The sequence below is a fragment of the Dama dama genome, chromosome 21 (assembly GCF_033118175.1).
Source record: "Dama dama isolate Ldn47 chromosome 21, ASM3311817v1, whole genome shotgun sequence".
NCBI lineage: Eukaryota > Metazoa > Chordata > Mammalia > Artiodactyla > Cervidae > Dama > Dama dama.
The window spans coordinates 50,232,073-50,255,196 of NC_083701.1; the positions used below are offsets into that span (position 1 = coordinate 50,232,073).

Consider the following 23,124-nt stretch of genomic DNA (forward strand, 5'->3'; position numbering starts at 1 on the left):
GTTTATAGAAGATCCAGATGTTTAAAATTAGATACCATAGTATCTAGTGATATTTTAAATTCCATCAGAATAGCTTGTTGCTTTAACTATAAGATCTTTTTTGAAATTATTTATTAATATTTACATAACATACCTTTTCTAACAATCTCTAAATACCATAATTTATTATTATATCTCTAAGAGATTTTAATTCAGTGTTGAGCTTAAACAGTAGGAAATATGTAGTATGATTAAAACATTAAGTAAAGGGTCCTGAATTTCTAGGATTTTATTTTTTAAAATAGATGGAATCTTTTAGATCATCTACTACAACACCATTACTTCTTATAGGAAATTGTCATCTGAAAAAGGCCTTGTGAAAACCCAATCTTCGTACTGATAAACTAGTATTCATTCATCCTTCTATTTACTCATGGTTTATAAAGGCTTAATGCATGAAGACCCTTTTATTAGGTGATATTAAAGTTAAAGTAATATAGATGACAACCATATTTGGATTTTCTTCCTCAAGAGTTTGATATTGATATTATTAAAAATAGTCATTTAATGTGTTTTACTCTAGATAAGTTTTTAAGTCATTGTTTTTCTTACATAATACAGTAGAATGAGATTTCTTTTTTTCCCCAGTATGTAGACAATTCCTGTCTGCTGTTAATAAGAAACCTTGGTGGTTTCTACTTCCATGTGAAAGTGTTAATATATTCTGAAAAGTTCCCATATACATATACAATGATTATAAACAGTCTTTTATTGTTTTTCTTAGAAATTTAGATGACTATATCATCTTGTGGAGTCAAATATGTGTCATTAGCATTTACTGCCATTGATGGTACTTGTTTTGATGTAGTGTAGCAAATGCTTCCATAGTATATTTAATAGCTAATGATCTTATTAATAGGATTGAACAGGGTTTTGATTTAGTTTATAAGGTAAGGAGGGCTTCCTTGGTGGTTCAGATGATAAAGAATCCACTTGCAATGTGGGAGACAAGGGTTTGATCCCTGGGTTGGGAAGATGCCCTGGAGGAGGGCATGGGAATGCACTCCAGTATTCTTGCCTGGAGAATCCCCATAGACAGAAGAGTCTGGCAGGCTACAATCCATGGGGTCGCAAAGAATCCGACATGACTGAGTGACTAAACACAGCACATAATGTAACATGAAATTATATTTAACTGAAATTTAATATGATGTAGAACTGCTCCCATAAGGGCAGCGTAAGAGAAAATCTATTTTAATTACTGGTTTGTAAGTAGAATTTTTAATTGTTTTCAACTTTAAGGTAAGAATAGTTAATTCAGCATACATTATTAACTTTAGGTCAACAATTTTAATCCAAAAAAAAATAAGAATTAAAAAAAATTATCATAAGCAATATTTTTTTCAAGTAACATCATGTGAGTTTTAAATTGCTCAATAAAAAGAGGAAAACAACATACTATCAGATATGCAATCTACATTGAATTTCCAGTTTATTTCAAAAGTCACATACTATGATATGTAACCATTTTGTTTAAAACAGTGGTTATAATATGACAAAACTCTATTGTGTTGTGAAGTAATTAGCCTCCAACTAATAAAAATAAATGAAAAAAAAAAAAACAAACCTCTATTGTGTAGAAATAACAGTTCTTGGGTGCCTAGTAGGTGCCTTTCACTAATAGGTTATTTGGCCACATGTAAAATACAGTTTAAGTCTTGTCAATAGTTTACAAGCACCTGTTTTCAAACTATATATTAATATCTTTATAAGAGTATAGATTTATAAATCAAAAACATTTTTTTTGGTAATCTTCATAAGCTGTATCATCATGAGAAAATTCATTTATGGATGGTTACTTAGATCTTTGTGGATACTGATTTATATTTATCAAGTATCAGGGCTTATTACACATATTATCTCAATGCTTAAGCATATAAGCTTAGGTTCATAAAATTTAAAATATGGTCTATATTTTCAAAGGAAAAATAGAGAGATAAGATAATAGTAAAAAATTATTGGTCAATTCTAAGAGAATTTATACAGAATGAGCATGTTAGGATGAGTTATAGGTGTCTTTTAAAATTATAATATGTTATTTGTAGGAGAGATCAAACCTGTTCTGCCATAGGTTGTAGAACAGTGTAGAAAACCACAGGAAGATACAAAATATAGAGAAAACTATTCTAACACTGAGTTTTGTTCAAATATAGATTGTATGCTTCGGAAAGCAGCAAATTCCTAAGTCACTGATAAGATATTCAAGCATAGCTTGGTGGACAAATTGGGTATTTAAAAAGTATTTAAGCATCAAAGTATTGAAATGACATGACCACCGCTACCCCTTCTAATCCAAGTGTCTATCCAGAGATCTCGTACATTGATAGATTTATCATCATCTTCTATTTTCTCTTGAGGCTTGATTTGACCTGGACTTATCTTTATGGTTATCTCATTGTAGACAGAGATAAATTAAAGCAAGCATAGCAGTGGCCAACACTACCATCAAGATAGTTGGATTGGCACTCTCCTTATCCCAGTTAATGGAACTCAGCCATATAAACATTTTTCGCCAGGACCATTGCCACATATATGCCTTAAGTTCCAGAACCTCTTCATTTGAGAACCTAACTTTTAGGTAGTTAATGTCCAACATTAACTTTAACATTAATGTCCAACAGGTCCTTTATTCAAGACTTTCATTTGTCCGTTCCTTTGTTCCTTCCATCCCTTCCCTTCCTTTTCCCTCTCCCCTCCCATCCCCTCCCCTTCATTTCTCTCCCTTCCACTCTCCTCCTTTCTTCCTTTCCTTTCTTTTTGTCTTTCCTTTTCCTTTTCTTTCTTTTAGTGCTATTTCTTTTCTTCTTCCCTTCCTTCTTCCTTCCTTCTATACATTCATCCTTACTTCTCTTCCTTACTGCTTTCTTTGTTTCTTTCTTCAACAAAAATCCATGTCATATTTTCTTCTAGTCCTTTGTTTATACAACATTGAACAAAATCTGGTTTGTTGAGTTTATATTTAAATGAGGAGAAAAAGACAAGGAAATAAGCAAATAACTACCTAATGGCAGAGAAAACAACTAGATAGAAAGAGCTTGGGTTTTGCTTGCAAAAAAGAAAGCCTAATATGCCTGGAGTTAAGTGGCAAAAAAAAAAGGAAAGTGGAGATCAGTTGAGAAACTGGCAGGAATTAGACTATATAGGCTTTGAGGCTTAGGAAAAGAGATTTATTTTAATCTAAATGAGACAGGAAGCAATTGGTAGACTTTATATTATCTAATATAACTTTTTATAAGACATCATTTTAGCAGGAAGATCCCTGGGTGTGGGCATAGCAATTCACCCCAGTTTTCTTACCTAGAGAATCCCTATGGATAGAGGAGCCTGGTGGGCTACAGTCCATGGGGTCACAAAGATTTGGACATGACTGAGTGACTAAGCATGCACACACATAAGAAATTTTAAGTAAGCAGGAGCAGGCAGACAAATTAGTATGGTATACAGATGTGCAATTAAAAATTGATACAAAGTTTGGAGTCTAAGTCTTAGACTATGGTTCTCAAACTTCAGTGTGAGCACAAATCACCTTGCAGTCTTACTTAAATGCAGATTGTGACTTCATGGGATCTTGATGGGATCAGAGATTATGCATTTCTAACAAGATTGCAGATTCTGCTGATATACTGATTAGCAAAATTTTACATAAGGACTTTTTTTTTTTTTCTTTTTTTTTTTTATTATTATTATTTTTTTCCAGTGGGTTTTGTCATACATTGATATGAATCAGCCATGGATTTACATGTATTCCCAATCCCGATCCCCCCTCCCACCTCCCTCTCCACCCGATTCCTCTGGGTCTTCCCAGTGCACCAGGCCGGAGCACTTGTCTCGTGCATCCCACCTGGGCTGGTGATCTGTTTCACCATAGATAGTATACATGCTGTTCTTTTGAAATATCCCACCCTCACATTCTCCCACAGAGTTCAAAAGTCTGTTCTGTATTTCTGTGTCTCTTTTTCTGTTCTGCATATAGGATTATCGTTATCACCTTTCTAAATTCCATATACATGTGTCAGTATGCTGTAATGTTCTTTATCTTTCTGGCTTACTTCACTCTGTATAAGGGGCTCCAGCTTCATCCATCTCATTAGGACTGGTTCAAATGAATTCTTTTTAACGGCTGAGTAATATTCCATGGTGTATATGTACCACAGCTTCCTTATCCATTCATCTGCTGATGGGCATCTAGGTTGCTTCCATGTCCTGGCTATTATAAACAGTGCTGCGATGAACATTGGGGTGCACGTGTCTCTTTCAGATCTGGTTTCCTCAGTGTGTATGCCCAGAAGTGGGATTGCTGGGTCATATGGCAGTTCTATTTCCAGTTTTTTAAGAAATCTCCACACTGTTTTCCATAGCGGCTGTACTAGTTTGCATTCCCACCAACAGTGTAAGAGGGTTCCCTTTTCTCCACACCCTCTCCAGCATTTATTGCTTGTAGACTTTTGGATAGCAGCCATCCTGACTGGTGTGTAATGGTACCTCATTGTGGTTTTGATTTGCATTTCTCTAATAATGAGTGATGTTGAGCATCTTTTCATGTGTTTGTTAGCCATCTGTATGTCTTCTTTGGAGAAATGTCTGTTTAGTTCTTTGGCCCATTTTTTGATTGGGTCATTTATTTTTCTGGAATTGAGCTGCAGGAGTTGCTTGTATATTTTTGAGATTAATCCTTTGTCTGTTTCTTCATTTGCTATTATTTTCTCCCAATCTGAGGGCTGTATTTTCACCTTACTTATAGTTTCCTTTGTAGTGCAAAAGCTTTTAAATTTCATTAGGTCCCATTTGTTTAGTTTTGCTTTTATTTCCAATATTCTGGGAGGTGGGTCATAGAGGATCTTGCTGTGATTTATGTCGGAGAGTGTTTTGCCTATGTTCTCCTCTAGGAGTTTTATAGTTTCTGGTCTTACATTTAGATCTTTAATCCATTTTGAGTTTATTTTTGTGTATGGTGTTAGAAAGTGTTCTAGTTTCATTCTTTTACAAGTGGTTGACCAGTTTTCCCAGCACCACTTGTTAAAGAGGTTGTCTTTTTTCCATTGTATATCCTTGCCTCCTTTGTCAAAGATAAGGTGTCCATAGGTTCGTGGATTTATCTCTGGGCTTTCTATTCTGTTCCATTGATCTATATTTCTGTCTTTGTGCCAGTACCATACTGTCTTGATGACTGTGGCTTTGTAGTAGAGTCTGAAGTCAGGCAGGTTGATTCCTCCAGTTCCATTCTTCTTTCTCAGGATTACTTTGGCTATTCGAGGTTTTTTGTATTTCCATACAAATTGTGAAATTCTTTGGTCTAGTTCTGTGAAAAATACCGTTGGTAGCTTGATAGGGATTGCATTGAATCTATAGACTGCTTTGGGTAGAATAGCCATTTTGACAATATTAATTCTTCCAATCCATGAACACGGTATGTTTCTCCATCTGTTTGTGTCCTCTTTGATTTCTTTCATCAGTGTTTTATAGTTTTCTATGTATAGGTCCTTTGTTTCTTTAGGTAGATATACTCCTAAGTATTTTATTCTTTTTGTTGCAATGGTGAATGGTATTGTTTCCTTAATTTCTCTGTCTGTTTTTTCATTGTTAGTATATAGGAATGCAAGGGATTTCTGTGTGTTAATTTTACATCCTGCAAATTTACTATATTCATTGATTAGCTCTAGTAATTTTCTGGTAGAGTCTTTAGGGTTTTCTATGTAGAGGATCATGTCATCTGCAAACAGTGAGAGTTTTACTTCTTCTTTTCCTATCTGGATTCCTTTTACTTCTTTTTCTGCTCTGATTGCTGTGGCCAGAACTTCCAACACTATGTTGAATAGTAGTGGTGAGAGTGGGCACCCTTGTCTTGTTCCTGATTTCAGGGGAAATGCCTTCAATTTTTCACCATTGAGGGTGATGCTTGCTGTGGGTTTGTCATATATAGCTTTTATTATGTTGAGGTATGTTCCTTCTATTCCTGCTTTTTGGAGAGTTTTAATCATAAATGAGTGTTGAATTTTGTCAAAGGCTTTCTCTGCATCTATTGAGATAATCATATGGTTTTTATCTTTCAATTTGTTAATGTGGTGTATTACATTGATTGATTTGCGGATATTAAAGAATCCTTGCATCCCTGGGATAAAGCCCACTTGGTCATGGTGTATGATTTTTTTAATATGTTGTTGGATTCTGTTTGCTAGAATTTTGTACACTGTAAAAGCAGTGCTAAGGGGAAGGTTCATAGCATTACAGGCTTACATCAAGAAACAGGAAAAAAAAACCAATTAAATAACCTAACTCTACACCTAAAGCAATTAGAGAAGGAAGAAATGAAGAACCCCAGAGTTAGCAGAAGGAAAAAAATCTTAAAAATCAGGGCAGAAATAAATGCAAAAGAAACTAAAGAGACCATAGCAAAAATCAACAAAGCTAAAAGCTGGTTTTTTGAAAAAATAAACAAAATTGACAAACCATTAGCAAGACTCATTAACAAACAAAGAGAGAAAAACCAAATTAACAAAATTAGAAATGAAAATGGAGAGATCACAACAGACAACACTGAAATACAAAGGATCATAAGAGACTACTACCAGCAGCTCTATGCCAATAAAATGGACAACTTGGATGAAATGGACAAATTCTTAGAAAAGTATAACTTTCCAAAACTGAACCAGGAAGAAATAGAAGATCTTAACAGACCCATCACATAAGGACTTTAATTATGGAGAGAGATCAGTACATACCCAGCAGTACATGATAACTGGCTACTCTCCATGAAATCTTGTTCTCCACTGGAATATTTACAACGTTAGTAAACCGTCTCAGATAATACGGTAAAAGTTATTTTTATAAAAATGACTATACTGGTGGGAGATTAACTAGTGGAAGGGATATTTTAAGGCAGATGGATTTTCCAGATCAACCTTAATGACAATAATTAATTCTATCAACCCTTAGGAATGACTGGACAGATTACATTACTTACGATTTTACTGGAAAAAAATTGATGAATAATTGATGAAAGCATTCCCAAGTCTAATTTTAACTCATTTATTGCTTTTTTTACCCCAAATCTATATCTTTAAATTATTTTTAAATGTATTATCAAATAACAGAAAAAAACAAGGTTTTACTTTTACTTAACATGTTTCAAATCTTTGAAAGTATGATAGATGGAAGCAAAAGATAGTGAAAATCAGGATACAGAAATTGATTGCCAAATCAAAAATTTTCACGATTAAATAAATATGCATCATCTTCTATTTTATATAAATGATGAAACTGCACTTGCCTGCTCGAATTCCCATGTCCTTCTTTATGAGATTAATTGATGTATTAATGTTCATGTATGTTTATCATAAATAATAATAAGATACAACATTTATGACATTTAAAGAATTGGTTATGTATGATTTTTAAGGTACTTTCATTTATTAAATTAACTATTACTCTTTTATGTAAGAACTTTGACACTGTTAAAGTAAATATATATTTAACAGATAGGGAACTGATAACATTTAGGTGGGTGTACTATATATAAATGTTGACCGTTGCGTTCTTTATCAATATCTTACCCTTTTTTGTTGTTTTTTGCATTGTTCTCTTGACTTTTTTCCTAGTCATATTATTTTGTTGAAAATTGTGTTAATGTTGATACTTGTAGCAATTAAAATCCATGTCCCAAAATGTACCAATTTATGTTTTAAATACATAATTATTTATTGAATATCATCTTCATATTTTATTTCCATATTTCATCACATTTGTGAAATTATGAAAACTGTCATTCATAACAGTAAATGTATTTTTATATTTTGCTGAATAAGTTGTTTTTAGGGAGAAAGAAGAGAAAAAATAAAATGTTAGAATTTGCTTAGTAACAGATTTTACATTCTTAAAAGGTACTAGATACATTCTTAAAAGGTACTAGATAGAAATACTCCAAAGTTACTGAGGACCTTTATGACAATATTAAGCACTGATAATTTGTTTTTTTCACACATGAAGTATCTGCAAGTAATCATTTTAACAGTTTTATTCAACGCTACCCCTCAAGCCATGCTTTTGAGTTACTCCTATGCAGAGATTTTAGGTACTTCTGATAATCCCAATGTTTACTTTTAAGTAAGTCTTAGGAAGCATATATCGTTTTACAGTAATTGCAACTGTCATCTTGTAAAAAGGATCTTGTTTCATAAGTGGTATTCTTTTTTTTTTTTTTTAGATTTTCAACTCCATTTTTATGCTCACCAGTGATTATTAATCAGAGATTTTGATACCTTATTGTTTATATTAACATATTATCTCATTTTTTTTATAGAATGAGCAAACAAGGGAAATAATACTAATATGTAGAGCATAAAAGAAAGAGAGTCTTAACTTTAAAGAACAAAGATAGCAATGGTTTTATGTATAACTGGCTTCTGGGGAACCAGTTATGGTTATGGTTATCAGAGCTAATTATTTTGCCTGTGAATGAGATGATCACAATGAGTGTGGGGTTGTGGTTTTTAAATCTTTTTCCTTGTTAAAGTATTTTGAAGGGGATAGACATTCTATTTGTGCTCAAAGCTGGTGCCAAAGTGGACTCTGCCTTTTGGAGTATGAAAGTATGGTCCTGTGTTAGACACTTTTATCTTGTTCAGAGTTATTTTGGGGCATTTTCACCCACTTTTGCAGCAAGCTGCTTCCCTCCATATAATTTTCTACAGCATATGGCTACCCTGCTGTTCACAGAGTGAAATCACACAATTAAGCTTCACAATTTTAGGAAGAGAAGAACCTTTATATATGGCAGAACAGCATGGTGTTAGGTTTGGGGCACATTGCATAGTATATTTTTTTCCTCCTATCTAATCATTTGTATTCTAAACCATGGACTGTTGCTTTTTAGTGTTGATGCTTGATTTTTCTTTTTTTTTTTTTTATCTTCAAATGGCATTTCTTCATTATACCAAATGGGATTAAAGTGTGAGAGATTTCTAGATTGATTTTGTCCAGAGAAATTAGAAAATTTTCGTTTAGTTGGCTTACATTCAGGAAGTGAGGGGGGTAGAAAGCAGTGAACAGTGGCAGTCATCAACTCTCCTGAACTTTTCCATTTGAAAAGAATGAGCCAAAGTTGATTTTACTAAAAAAGCAGAACAAAACAAAACTGTATGGTAATTTGAGTTTCATCTAGCAGTTGACTTTTGCTACACCTTTTTTATTCATCTGTTTATACTTTTAAAATAAGACATCGAGAGGCTTCACACCATGGGGTTATGCTTCACACTATCAGTTAATAGTTAATATTATTCAGTATTAAATTCAGTTAATGAAAGTGGCTCTGCTTCATACTAAAGTAAACCATCCTTAAAATCAGATATTGTTGACTACTTAAATTTTTCTAATATTAGCTGTGCATAAAAAAAATTAATGTGGGTAGAGTATACTAATCCAGTCCATTTGTGATTTCCCAGGATATATTTCAGTTGTTATTTCTGATTGGATATATGAAATGCTGTTATTCATAGTCAGGTGGTGGTGTTGATGCTAGGACTGAAGTTTTAAAGTCAAATGAATGAATGTATTCTACTAGTATATGTATTGGGCAATCTACTTAGCCTTTCTTCATTTTTACATCTAGAAAGGAGGGAAATAATCCCATTTTGAGTGGCTGTTTTGTGGTTTAAATGAGACAGTGGACTGAGTACCTATGCTTTAGACACACAACCATTGACTGATACTGCCCACTTCTGGAGCCTTTACAAGAAGAAATACACTTTAGTTACATTAAAAGTTTTATCAGATAAAGGTATGTGAACAAAGTAAGAAAACAATTAGCACAGAGTTTTAAATTTCTTACATAGCTGATTTCCTTAGAAATAAAATATGTAGTCTAATTGGCTTCCTTAGTGGCTTAGCGGTAAAGAATCTACCTGCAGTGTAGGAGATGTGGGTTTGATCTTGAGTGAGGAAGAGCCCCTAGAAGGAAATGGCAACCCACTCCAGTGTTCTTGCCTGGAGAATTCCATGGACAGAGAAGCCTGGCAGGCTACAGTCCTTGGGATCACAGAGTTGGACATGACTGAAACAACAGAGTGAGCATGAGCAATGTTGATAGAGAATTATGGAAACTGCTGATATATATATATATATATATATATATATATATATATAGCTGTATTTAGCTCTGTTCATATGGATCTCATGTATAAGTTATTACTAAAATAATGTGTAGTATCCAGTTCACCTCAGGTTTCTGTTAGTCCCACATTTATTTTTCTTGCCAGGAAGGGCATAAGATGTGTGCTCTAAATTTCGAAACAAGTAAGGAAATAAGTAAGCAACCAGTGGTAGAATGATGAGCAATAACCATTCCTATTTCTACTTAGATATTATGTATTTAAGAGTCATTATAAACAAATTGAGAGATGATGTTTAATATAGTATCTGAAAAAAATCAAATCTCTAATGATTCCTTGTGTCAGTGGCATATCTATAGAGTCTGTAGGGAAACTATTGAATATGGCTAATTCAAGGAAGGTTTATTTACAAAGGGATTACTTGTAAATAAGCATATGTAAAGAACCACAAGGGATCATGCAGCTAGGGTAGTAGCAACTAGGCTGTCACTATTCCCTACTCATTGGGATGAAGGAAGGGAGAGATGTTGGACAGATATCATATATATATATATATATATCTCAGTATGGCATAAAAAAGACTAGTAACTTTCAGTTAAGGGCCCATCTCCAGTTAGCATAGTCAGAGAGACCTTTCAGAACAATCCTGATTCTACTTTCCTTCTTCCCTCCATCTTCCTGCTGTTCTCTGGAGGATCAGGGAGTCTGTTGATAGAGCCTGGAGCATCTCAAATTTGAATGTTCATAAGAATTACATAGTGGTCTTGTTAAAGGCCAGTTTTAGTTCATTAAGTCAGGAGGGCTTGATAACCTGTTTTTCTAACAAGTTCCTGGTTGATGTTGGTGCTGCTAGTGTAATGCCACAGTTTGTGTAGCAGGACGTAGCCTATTCAGGTCAACCTATGTAAAGAATGAGGAGAATAGATCTGGAAAAGCACGTGGCAAGGCATAAAATAGATGTGGAAAGGCATGGATGGACTGTGAGGAGAACACAGATAAGTTATGATGAGAGTGCTTTGTCGTCTTCAACAGCCATGATTATAGCAGCATAACCCAGTGTCAAAGACACTGTCAGAGTCCACCTATGCTTGTTGAAAACAATCAGTAGAGATACCAAGCCTCTGTGAAGAAATTTAGATAGACTATAATAATCTTATATCAGAAGGAAGAGGGAATATTGTTGCTTATTAAAGTAATAACATCTTCTGGATGTTTTATTTAAAATTATTCAGTGTACTTAAAAAATTTGTAGTGGAAGAATATATTCCACTGCCATCAAACTTATGCATTACACGTGGTCACTCTTATTCAAACAGATGGCTTCTTTCTCAATTAGTCTCATATTAGAAGGCATTATACTATAGATAAATGATCTCTGACGTTATGTATAAAACAAATATGTGATATAAAATTACCTCATTCATTTTAAATTAAAAAACATTATAAACTCACAGGTATATTTTTGTTCTAGAGATCATTTGAGAAGTTTTGCCTAATCTTCATGTTTTCTAAGGCTTTCATGTGAAAACCAGAGGCATTCTAAGCAGCCAAAAAAAAAAGAAAATTTGAATTTTGTCATTCTTTATATTACACTTTATATAAAATTATATTTTAGTAAAATTAATTAGTGTAAAGAGAAAAAATTATAAATAAAAGAAATGTAAAATAATTACCATTCAAAAATCATGGGATATCAAAACAAAATAGAGCATAAGAAAATGATTGAATTGAGTGGATCTTAATATTTAACTGTAGGACTAAAGATAATTTTTAAAAGTTCACTTAAAGCTGTTAGAGAATGAAGATTAAAACTTAATTAAGTTAAGGCTGAGACAATTGTAACAGTGTTAAAAGTATTTGTGAACCATACCAATGGTAACTCTTTCCATATGGTGACTTTTATTATGCAATTATAAGAATCCCTGAAGAGAATATAAAACTCCCACATTTTTCTTATAATCCTGACATTTTACTGCACACCATAACTGTAAGACCTGTTACGCCAAGCATTGTGTGTGCATCTGCTGGTGTCTACATAAGTGCAATGGATTTCTGAAGTTGTTCCATTTCTGGAAGAGAAGAAAGCCAACATACAAATTTTAGAATCTTTATCCAATAATTAGCATCCACTATTTTTTAAATAAAAAGTAGCAAAATTAATTCAATCTGGAAGACCTGTGAGAATTAGCAAATTGATTTTATATAATATAATGTCTTCTTTCACACTTACACTTGGTTCAGTTTTGTAAATAAAAATTTTAGACTTATTTCTTAGTCTGAAGTGGTTGAAAAATAAGATTTCAAAGACTTATGGTTTAAGCTGATTTTTTTACAACTTTGAGACCTTATAGCCTTAGAATCTTTTGTAAAAATGAAAATGGCATAAATTATGCTGAATACCTACACATATGTTTGTAAGAACTGTTATGATTATATATTAACATTTAAGAATGTTTCTATACATTTATACCAAATTTGCTAGTTTGACCAAAGGATTTGGAGAGGTTTATAAATTGATATAAAAAATAAAATTAAACTTGGAAATCCAGGGAAAATTTATGAATTTGTATAACATCCCTAAACAGTGAAAATGACATAATACAAAATAGTTGAAAAATTTTATGATAGTGCATCCCCAATTGAAATGTCTTCTGAAAATGACCAGATCTTAAAATTATAAATAATTAAATAGCTAACATTTACTGAACTTTTCCATGTCCTGATTCTTGGTATTTATTGTAGAATTTAAGTATATAACACAATATATGATTGTAAATTTTTTTCAACTAAAAAGAGGGGATCATAAATGCTAGTCACAAGCTAGCAGGGTAGCGTAAATATTTTGGAATTAAAAAATATTAAAGTATCTAAATTATATTCCTTAACTCTAGTGATTTTTAAAAGGTAAAATGCATTAGATTTAAGTAGATATAAAATTTAATATACATCATTTCTTATAAACTTAATTGATCTAATTCTGTCATTTTAAATTGAAAATATTTAGATCTTGCATATCCCTAAAATATGTATGAATTTTCAGTGTTTTTAAACATATTTCATTGCACCACTAATTTTCTTATCAAATGGAAGCCAGTATTATTTCTTTTCTTCTAACATAGTCTAAAATAAAATATTTTTCGGAAACACTCATGAACCACTTACTAATATGCTGCTGAATTTTCTATGATACATTTTTACTATATAGGCCAGAAACATGATTTACTTGCAACATACCTTTAGTCACTTTCTAAAATTACACTACAGAAATATTTATAAAGCTAATATTCTTTTTCTAAGAAATTCATATCCAATGGTAAATTTTACATGAAAGATAGTAAAGAGTATCAGAGTAGTACTACCTAATTTTTACTGGCATCAGTATAGTTTCTTGATCTTTGTTCTTCTAACGATAATATGGGATGGAATGATCAATTATCAGCCTTCATGTTACATGTATTATGAAGAAGTGTTCTACCAGTGTAGAATGTAGGAAAAAAAAAAAAAAAAACAGTGCTAAATTTTTTAGGCCTGTAACATGGAGCCACCATTTAACTTTCAAACCAATGAAACTTACTTTCTGAACATAGTGAACTACTTCTATAGTCTCTAAACGCATTTTAATCATTGAGGTAGAATTGATATTTCTGATTAGTCTTTCCTTCTTCCTTTGCTCTAAATTCTATACCTAAATACTTATGGGTAAATTAATGAATTTCTTAGGAATATATAGAGAAGTTGAACAACTTGTTCCATGTCTTATGGAACTAGAACACAAGTTTCCCAACTTCTGGTCCAGTGAGAGAATTACTACAAATAGCAGGCTGTGTTTTAACATGACTTAGATCTGTAATAAAATCCTTACCAAGTGATTGAATTTCCTCATTACACATGTAAATGGATCTACTGTCAATGTTGAGATGAGCCATATTCTCAAAATGGAACACATATGCACGTGCACACACGCATGAACACACATTAGTTAATTTTGATAACCAAACAAAAACTGGAAAAATTTTGTTAGTGTATTTTATTTATTGAACATAAAGATAAAGGCATAATGATACTTAATTCAAAATAAAAAGTAGGAATTATATATCTAATTTTAAAAGGAGAGAAAGTCATTGTCTATTTGAGAAGTTGAATCAAAAATAACCCCCCAATCAATAGGATTCAAACTCTTTCAAAAAAAATTATTTTCCTTTTTTGAAGGGCTGTCATACTCTCATTTAATCACAGATTTACAATGAACCTACTGCCGCTTGCAAGATAAATTATAGCCAAGATGCCTACTTCAAATTTGGAAGAGTAAGATAAACAGAATTTTGCATTTGTTTTATTTTTATTGTTGTATTTAAATATAATTTAAGTAGAAAATGAAAGGATTTTTACATGTTCAGATAACATTTACTAAATAGTGGCCAATGTTTCTCTACAGGAATTCCATACAAATCTAAAACAGTATTTTCCAATGAAAAAATGTTCTGCTCACTAAAACTAAACATGTCTGTTTCTTCTTTTTCAAAGATAGATGTTCTCAAAAGTTACAGATTTTCACTGTATATACATAGCAGTGAAATAGAATAAAAAATATTGGTGTGTGACTTTGAGGTTATATAGTTAAGAGTGTATCAATTTTAAAATAAGAAATTTGAAGCCATGAAATGTTTTATGACTAAGTTTTAGAAGCTCAGTGATAGAAGGAACACTTGAAGATCATCTTTTCTAAACCTCCAATTGATGGTTCAATTCCTTTTAGTACATTTGTGTAATATGGTTAGTTTCCTAATGTTTAAAAGTAGCACCGGCACTTCGTTTTTACAAATGAAGATTCTCTAACATAAAAATAAGCTCATATGCCACCTGATTCACACACACAAAAGAAGGTGTTGATATTTGAAACAAAATCTAGTGCATTATCCATATGTGGACATATATTTTATAATAAGACATTGTAGCTTTAAAAATTTTAAATAAGTGACTTTAGGTGATTAACATGGAAGTTAGATGAGGTTTGTGTAACACCAACCAACATCAGTATTTTGGTAAGTTTTTAAAATCCATTTTATAATTAAAATTCATTGTGAAAATAACAGAAAAATAACTGATCTGGAAAATACTGCAATGATAATTCTCTACAGTGGTTTAAAACTGCATAAATGAGGATTATAAGAACAAAACTTTTTTTCATGTCTTGGGCTTACAACTAAAAAGATGAATTTGATTATGAGCCTAATATATTCCTTTCTGACATTTTCCATATTATAAAATATTATGAAATAACATGAAAAGTTATGAAATATATAAATTTATAAAATTTTATAAATTTATTTTTATGAAGAAATATTTCATTATGTTAAATATGGTATGATCAAACCAAAAAAGTAATAAGTGAAAATGAACAAAATTGTTTAGCATGTGAAAAGTGAAAAGCAGAAGAAAATGAAGGGGTTGGATCTCTGCATATATGTCTACATGTCTTGCATTTAATGAAATATATTAAAAATGTATCAGAACATGCATAGTTTTTTTATTGAAAAAGCTTTTCACATAAAAATATTTCATCTTGAACATTCATTTCTTTCCTTCCTAATTCATGACTAATCAAGGAAACTATCTGAACAAAATGCCTTCAGTTAAATAGAATTTACAATATTGCATATATACATCCAATCATGCACTTGTGCAACAAAAACCTCAAGTACAATAATGTTGCTTTTTTTGAGAAACTCACAGTACAGTGAAAGGGATCAACACAAACAACACATTGTCTTTTATGATTTTAAAAATGATATACAACATATTTTAATACTCTATGATAAAATAAATTCGACATGTTTATAGCTGAAATACACCTGTAGAAAAAGTTAGATTAATTTTATTAGATAAATGTGATGATTAGCAGCACTTATTCTTGATATCATGGCAGTATTTAATACATATACCTTGCGATATGTAATAAATATATCTTTTGTGGCATATATTTGAGAATCAACATCTCACTGATTTATGATTTAGAGCATATCTTACAGTTGGTACTTGCAGTATTTTTCCTTTCAGTTTATTAATATTCAAGAAAAGATATGTGATATGTTCTTTTTATTGAAATTAGAAAATTATCTAAATTATGGGCTTACTGTTTAAAATATTTTAAAATTTTGGTTAATTTAAATTTTATGTTATTTTTCTATTCACTCCTTTTTACTTTCTAAAATTGGTATTCTCCTGGCATTCCATCTTCTGCATCTGTTTTACAACTATTTTTCACTTTTTACTTTTCTTCAATAAAAATTGACAAATAGATGCTTTTAAAAAATAAGGCCAAAAAAAAAAAAAAATAAGGCTAAGTTCCTTCAGAACCAGGAAGCTATTTAAAACTTCTTGATTTGAGATGGCATTTTCTTAGCTAAATATTGTCCCTGACTGCCAAATAAGTTTAAATATAAGAACATTACATAAACCTCATTTCTACACACATATACACACACATACACTCACACAGAGTAGTTTTCATAATTCACTATTTCTAGTAACTGAGCTCTTTGAGCCTCTGGACTTTTGTTTTTCAACTTTCTTATTTGAGTTTATAATCTTTTCATGTTTTCTTTATTCCTTAAGAATTTCAGATGTGTGTTAAAAATACTGTAAAATTTTGCAACCCCTCTGTAATACTAATTTCATCATGTAGAGAAAAGTAGAGGTAGAATTTCTACTTATAATTCATGTTTAGATCAGGAGAATCTAGAATTATGCCTCAAAATACAAAATGCAAATTTTGTTAAAAATAATTCTCAGACAGCAGGAAAATTTACAAGTAGCAGAACTAAATTTAAAGCAACCAGCCAAATACAACAGTAGGACTAAACTTCAGCTTACCCTAGGGGGTTGGGATGTGTAAGAGGATTACAACAAAAAACATAACCTGAGAAAGATAGAGCCATTCATACTGTAAATAAAGGGCCTCAGATAAAGAATCTCAAAATTGTAAAGCAGTCATCTAGTTATCCAGTCCTAACTACTTATTTTAAGAGAATAGACTGAGATAAAAAGGCAGATTCTTTTCCAAAATCAACAGCTACTAAGTGTTAAGAATCAGATCTCTTAAATCCTACTTCAAGGGTCGTTTTCATCTTTTTTTATTTTTTAATATTATATTTTGGTAGTTCATAACTATATATTTCAGTAAGCCATCAGACTCTGTCTCTACCTTTGTACTTTTAAAGTTAGTGACCAGAAAAAAAAAAAAAATCACTCCAAAATCTTCAAAATCAATAAAATACCCTTCATTTGAACTAACTGGGTAAAGTGGCAAGTAAGAATTAGTGTAATGATCACTTTAAACCTTCTAACAGCAATCAGTTTTACTGTTTTCAAATTCATGGAATGAACAAAGCCTAATTGCCAAAATGTTTCAGGCTATCATTTCTATCTGTAATCCCCATGAAAAGCGATATGTAAAGCAATTCAAATTATAATTGAGGAAGCTAAATATATCCCTTGCATTCTTGTTCCTCTGTTTTTTATTTTTTTAATTAAAAAAAAACAATTTTTATTTTTATTAGTTGGAGGCTGATTGAGAGGGATTGGGATGGGGAACACATGTAAATCCTGTGTTTTTTAAATAAAATAATTGTTATTTAAATGTATCATTTGATCAATTTACATAACGCTTTTTTAATTAGTGGGATTTTAGTTAAAATTTTCTTTGACTTTATTTCACTTGGTGTCCTTAAAACTTAAATAAAGTAGAAAGTAGTCTTCTGAACTAGTCTATAACTTTTATAGGAGTTGTAGTTAACAAAATAATTTACACTTAAAAGATAATATTTTCATCTAAAATACTTGAAAAAATGTTTTTAAAATGTTCCAAGTACCTTCATTGAGTTTATGTGTTTCTCTCGGCAAATCCAGTCATATCTGCTTTAGTAACAATGAAATATGCTAGCCTCTTATGATGTTGATTTAATATCATAATATCAAAAATAGTAGCAACACATTTTAGATGAAATCCAAAAAGTTGTGATACTTTCATAAATTTCACATAATATAGTCTGAACATCGATCATTGTTCAAAAGCAGAGTTATGAAATTTGGAAATGGTTATTGGAAGAAATAATAAAATACATTTTAAGTTTTTTCAATGATGTCATTTTCTTAAATGTGTCCTAATATTTAATTAAGCTAAATTGCCTTAAAAATACATTAGTTTATATATAAAAAAAGATTCATTAAATTCTTCCCACTTTTATATCAGTATTTTTATTTTTCTAGTTTAATTTTTCCATAAAGTTAGATGAATTCAAATGATTTATGATAGTTAATTTTTTTTTTTTTGCTCTTCTATAAAAGTTCTGTAGTGTTTAAAAGTACCTGTATATGTATGCAGGATTCTCCCTATAGAACCTTTAAAATTTTTATACTGCTTGGTATTTTCAATACTTAGTAATCAAATTGCTATTTTTTTCCTTTATTTTCTTCCGGGTACCCTATATCAGGCTTAAGAAAGCAGTTTCTTTAACATGCATAATACCATGCTAACAAAATTTGTTAACTTGAATTTCATTTTGAAATTGTGTATCCTGATACATGTTTTTGTTTGTTTCCTTAACTAGTGAAAAAGGCCATAGATTTTAAATCTAGAGGATTTAAATTGTTTCCAGGGAAAGACAACAGCAACAAGTTTTCTATCTGTGAGTGTACTCCTTTTTGTTTCTTTCTCTAGTGCAAGAGTGAAGTTTGTGGTTGTCTGTGTTGTTTGTGTGTTTTATAGAAACATTTGTGTATTTACCAAATTAACTGCATTAATATCTATATAACATGCATGGTTACTATACAATATTTTCTTATACTTAAATGCATATTGAGTTTTAGGTTAATGTGGTAAACTTTGGAGCTCAGATTGTTTCAAAATGTAAAAAACAAAAACTCTTTTGATCTAACATGTTGATTACATTCTAGTTTTCTAATTCTAGTATGTGAGATTAAAAAATGAATAAAAAACATTAAATTGATGATTTCTTGTAGGAATTTTTGTTTGAACATATCTACATTTCAACATAATCATTTTTGTAAGGGAAATTTTTTAATAGCAGTTTTTCATTTAAGGGAAAAATATATTTTAGTTTGAGTTAATTTATACAAATCCTTTAAGTCAAGGACTTTGTAAATGAATTAACTAATTGTTTTTTTTTTTAAGAAAAAATCTCATGAAATGAACTGAATTACATGTATTTATTTGTGCCCCAATACACAGTTTTGCTTACTATTCAGGGATTTATAGATCATCTGAAGTTCATCCATGACCCTCAGATTAAGAATCACTGAACTAAAATATTCATTGTTATATGAATATAAATGAACATACAATAAAACATTTAAGAGAGCTGTGCATTTTTCAATATTAATCAATAGCAGTTTGTAGATACATATTATAAATTTTGAAAGAAGTCATTTATGACACCATATCTGATGCCTTATTGATAATAAATAAGATTAATTCTTATAAATACATGTTATTCTTTTTTAGTGAATATATGTATTTTAGCATTATTTATTTTTATTCAATTCCACATGATGTGATAAAACGAGTTTGAAACTATTTCTTTAAAACAATCACTATATCAGAAAAAGGTTCTACCCCCATATTTGAGTTTTATTTGAAACAGTAAATGACACAATTGAGCAATTATAGCAATTATCAAAAGCAAACTTGGAGCTTGTTGGTATCAAATATTTTAAAGCGTTCTAATTTTAAAATATGATTTTCACATTTTGTTAGATTTGCATATATGAAACCAAACATAGGAGATATAAGTAGGGAATCTTCAAATTGTGTTACCTGTTTGGAAAGCATTAGACAGTTCATTTCAAAGTATTTAGTCACATAATAATGGTTTATTGTTTATTTTATTTTGTTTATTTAGTTAGTTAATTGGAGGAAAATTGCCTTACAGTATTTACAATTTTGTGTTGGTTTCTGCCATACAACAGCAAAAATCTGTTATAATTATGCTGTTATATTTTTAGAATTAAAGGATATTTTCAAAACAGATATATTCATTTTTAAGAACAATAAATAATCTATAATATTTTCACTATAATTGTTTGATACATTTCAGAGAGAAAGAAATCTTTCTTATAGTAGAAAATATGAACAGAAAAATTTTGTTAGATGAAATTATTCTGACATATCAAGTTTTATCATGTCAACATGCAATAAATGTTTGCAAACTTAAATAATTCTGTTTACTACTTTTCCCCTAATATTTTGTGTGGCTAATGTATTTATTTTGGAAACTAAGGAGAATTATAAGCTATTGCTTTTTCCCTTTTCCTCATTTTAGCTAGACAAATGTTGTTTTATATGCTTCATACTTCAAAATTTTCAATGTCCTGGGGAAATCAGGCTATTACTGAAGCATCAAAGATTTATCAAGGACTTAAGATGTATGTAGCTCTACATCACCAGCAATTATATTACAGTATATGTAAATGTATCATAATAACATGCTGTATACCTTAACATTAAATGAGGTTACATGTCAAATTTATTTAGTGGAAAAAAAAAAGATATATGTAGCTCTTTATACTTGGTACATTGCCCTAGTGGACATTCATATTATTTTCATTGTCTTGTACAGTGGTTATGAGGGTGAATAAGAAAGGGGATTAAGACATGAGTGTGTCTAGGGAAACAAACAAACCCTAATTAAATATATATATATTTTTTCTTTTTTAACTAAAAAAAATTACTTTTAAATTGTCAGGAATACAATTATTGAGACAAAAATAAGAAAATTACTCATAAAGCAAAAGATGTTATTTGCTTCATAATTTTAAAATAAATTTTGCATCCATCCATTACAGCTTATGTAGGAGGTTTTCTTATTTTTCTTTTTGAATATAAATAATCCCATTTTCAACAGGACAAAATTATTTATGTCAATTCTTTGATAGTCACAAAGTAATAAACCAATATCATTTTAAATTTTATTTTTCTACAAATTTTTCCTCAAATGTTTAGTAACTATTTAATAGTTTAAAATATATATTATCTATGATTGATCACAGAGAAGTTTATAATGCTTTAACTTTTATCATTATTATATCCTTGTTATCAAGTAAGCATTTGGGTCTCCATCTCTTTGAATCATTTATTTAAAACAGGGCCAAATTTTCAAGGAAGACAACTTTTATCTGACATTAAATGTTCACATTAAAATAAAAAACAATAAAGCTTATATTGTTTGAAAAAAACAATTCTATCATAAGAATTTCCCCAAGTGAGCATAATTATAGAGGACATGAACTACACACATTTTCAAAGTGTGTCTTCCCACAACAGCACCTTTAAATTTTAACTAAGAAATAAATTAATAAGAGATTCAGGAAACTGCAGCAATGTTCATGCGAAGCATTTCATTGTTTAAATGGCTAATTCAAATTATTTTTCCAACTTTGGTACCTGAAGTCTATATAGTCTATCTATATCTTATAATTTATCAAATATAATAGATTTTCAAGTAAAGGAAAAATATTTTTAATTTATAAAATAAAATATTTTTTTATATTTTAAAATGTTGAATTGATTGAACTTAGTCTAGCCAACTTTTCTTCTCTAGCCAACTTTTCTTCTAAGTGTTGTACCTTTTTAAGAGGTGAAATTATAAAGAAACCATGAGCTTTCCAGAATGAATTTTTTTAATTATGTCATATTCTACAAGTCCATACTTTTCATACATTCTTTTTATACCTTCCTTTCACAATTCTGTTTGAACTACTTCCCAATGGTAGCACCATGCTAGACTAAGAATATAAAAGATTGAATAAAAGAACAATCTCAGCTGGCAAGAATCCAACATTTCCTTGGGAAGTTAAATAAGAGGTAACTCTTTGCAGAATATAAAGTTATTAAATGACATTCTGACAACATCCATAATGTTGGAATTAAGAAAAAGATCCAAAGCATTCTATTTTATAAGGTAGAATAAAAAATTTAAATCTAATATAAAAATCTGTATGCTGCCACCAGCTGGATGAGGTAATGTAGATATGACTTTTAGTCAGATGACTTTCAGAATCTACTTATTTTTTACTTTAGGTTATATACTATATAAAATTAGAAGGTTCAGAAAACTTGCTTATAATAATAGTATTTTATTCTGATATTGACTAATTTTATAGTTTTTTCAAGCTAAAACATACTATAATATAGTGCATAAAGATTCCTATAGTGTATTTTATAAATGCATATATAATAAACATACTTCGATGTTTCATGAAATGTCAATTCATCCAGTTTTTTAAATTCTGTAAGTTCTGCTCTCCTCTCTGTTTTTTTCCCGCTTATATGTGGGGAAAGGGATTCATATTGTATTAGTAGTGGCAGTAGTAATGATAATAATAACAGTACTATTATCATTAAGATCAGAGCAAAAGGAATATTCCCAAAGTCACGCTCTTTTCAAGAGACAAGGCCCTGTCCATGTAGTTAATTTTTAAAGAACGTGTATGTTCTTTTTACAAGTTATTATTCAAAGTGATAGAAGTAAAAGTGATACATATTTGTCCAGTTGTTTGAGTGGCATTATGTAATGAAAACAGGTGATCGAATGGATACTAACTTCACTTGAATGTCTTGGCATCACTAGCTATAGAAAATTACCTAGTATCTAAATATCAGAATGGCTTCTCAGGTGGTGCTAGTGGTAAGAACTCGCCTGTTAATGCAGGAGAGGTAATAAAGAGAGAGGTAGTATAAGAGAGAGGTAATATAAGAAATATGATATAAGAAATAAACCAGCATTTTTATGTTACTTGATTATTAAAAGGGGTTTCCCAGGTAGTGCTAGTGTAAAGGATCCACCTGTCAAGGCATGAGACATAAGAGACGTGGGTTCCATCCCTGGGTCAGGAGATCCCCTGGAGGAGGGCACGGCAACCCACTCAGTATTCTTTTCTGTAGAATCCCATGGACAGAGGAGCC

The 23,124-nt window shown here is 30.6% G+C and overlaps 1 protein-coding gene across 3 annotated transcripts in view; it reads left to right on the forward strand.

Annotated features, from left to right (window-relative positions):
• Nucleotides 1–23,124, forward strand: part of CSMD3 (CUB and Sushi multiple domains 3) — a 1,326,016-nt gene that overhangs the window by 529,738 nt on the left and 773,154 nt on the right. For 2 of the 3 annotated variants that reach the window (XM_061122845.1, XM_061122846.1), the window contains one exon: nt 18,752–18,829. The exons of the other annotated variant lie outside the window; for it this stretch is intronic. In XM_061122845.1, the coding sequence (XP_060978828.1) occupies nt 18,752–18,829 (78 nt within the window). The remainder of the gene's footprint in view (nt 1–18,751; nt 18,830–23,124) is intronic. 3 annotated transcript variants of the gene reach the window in all.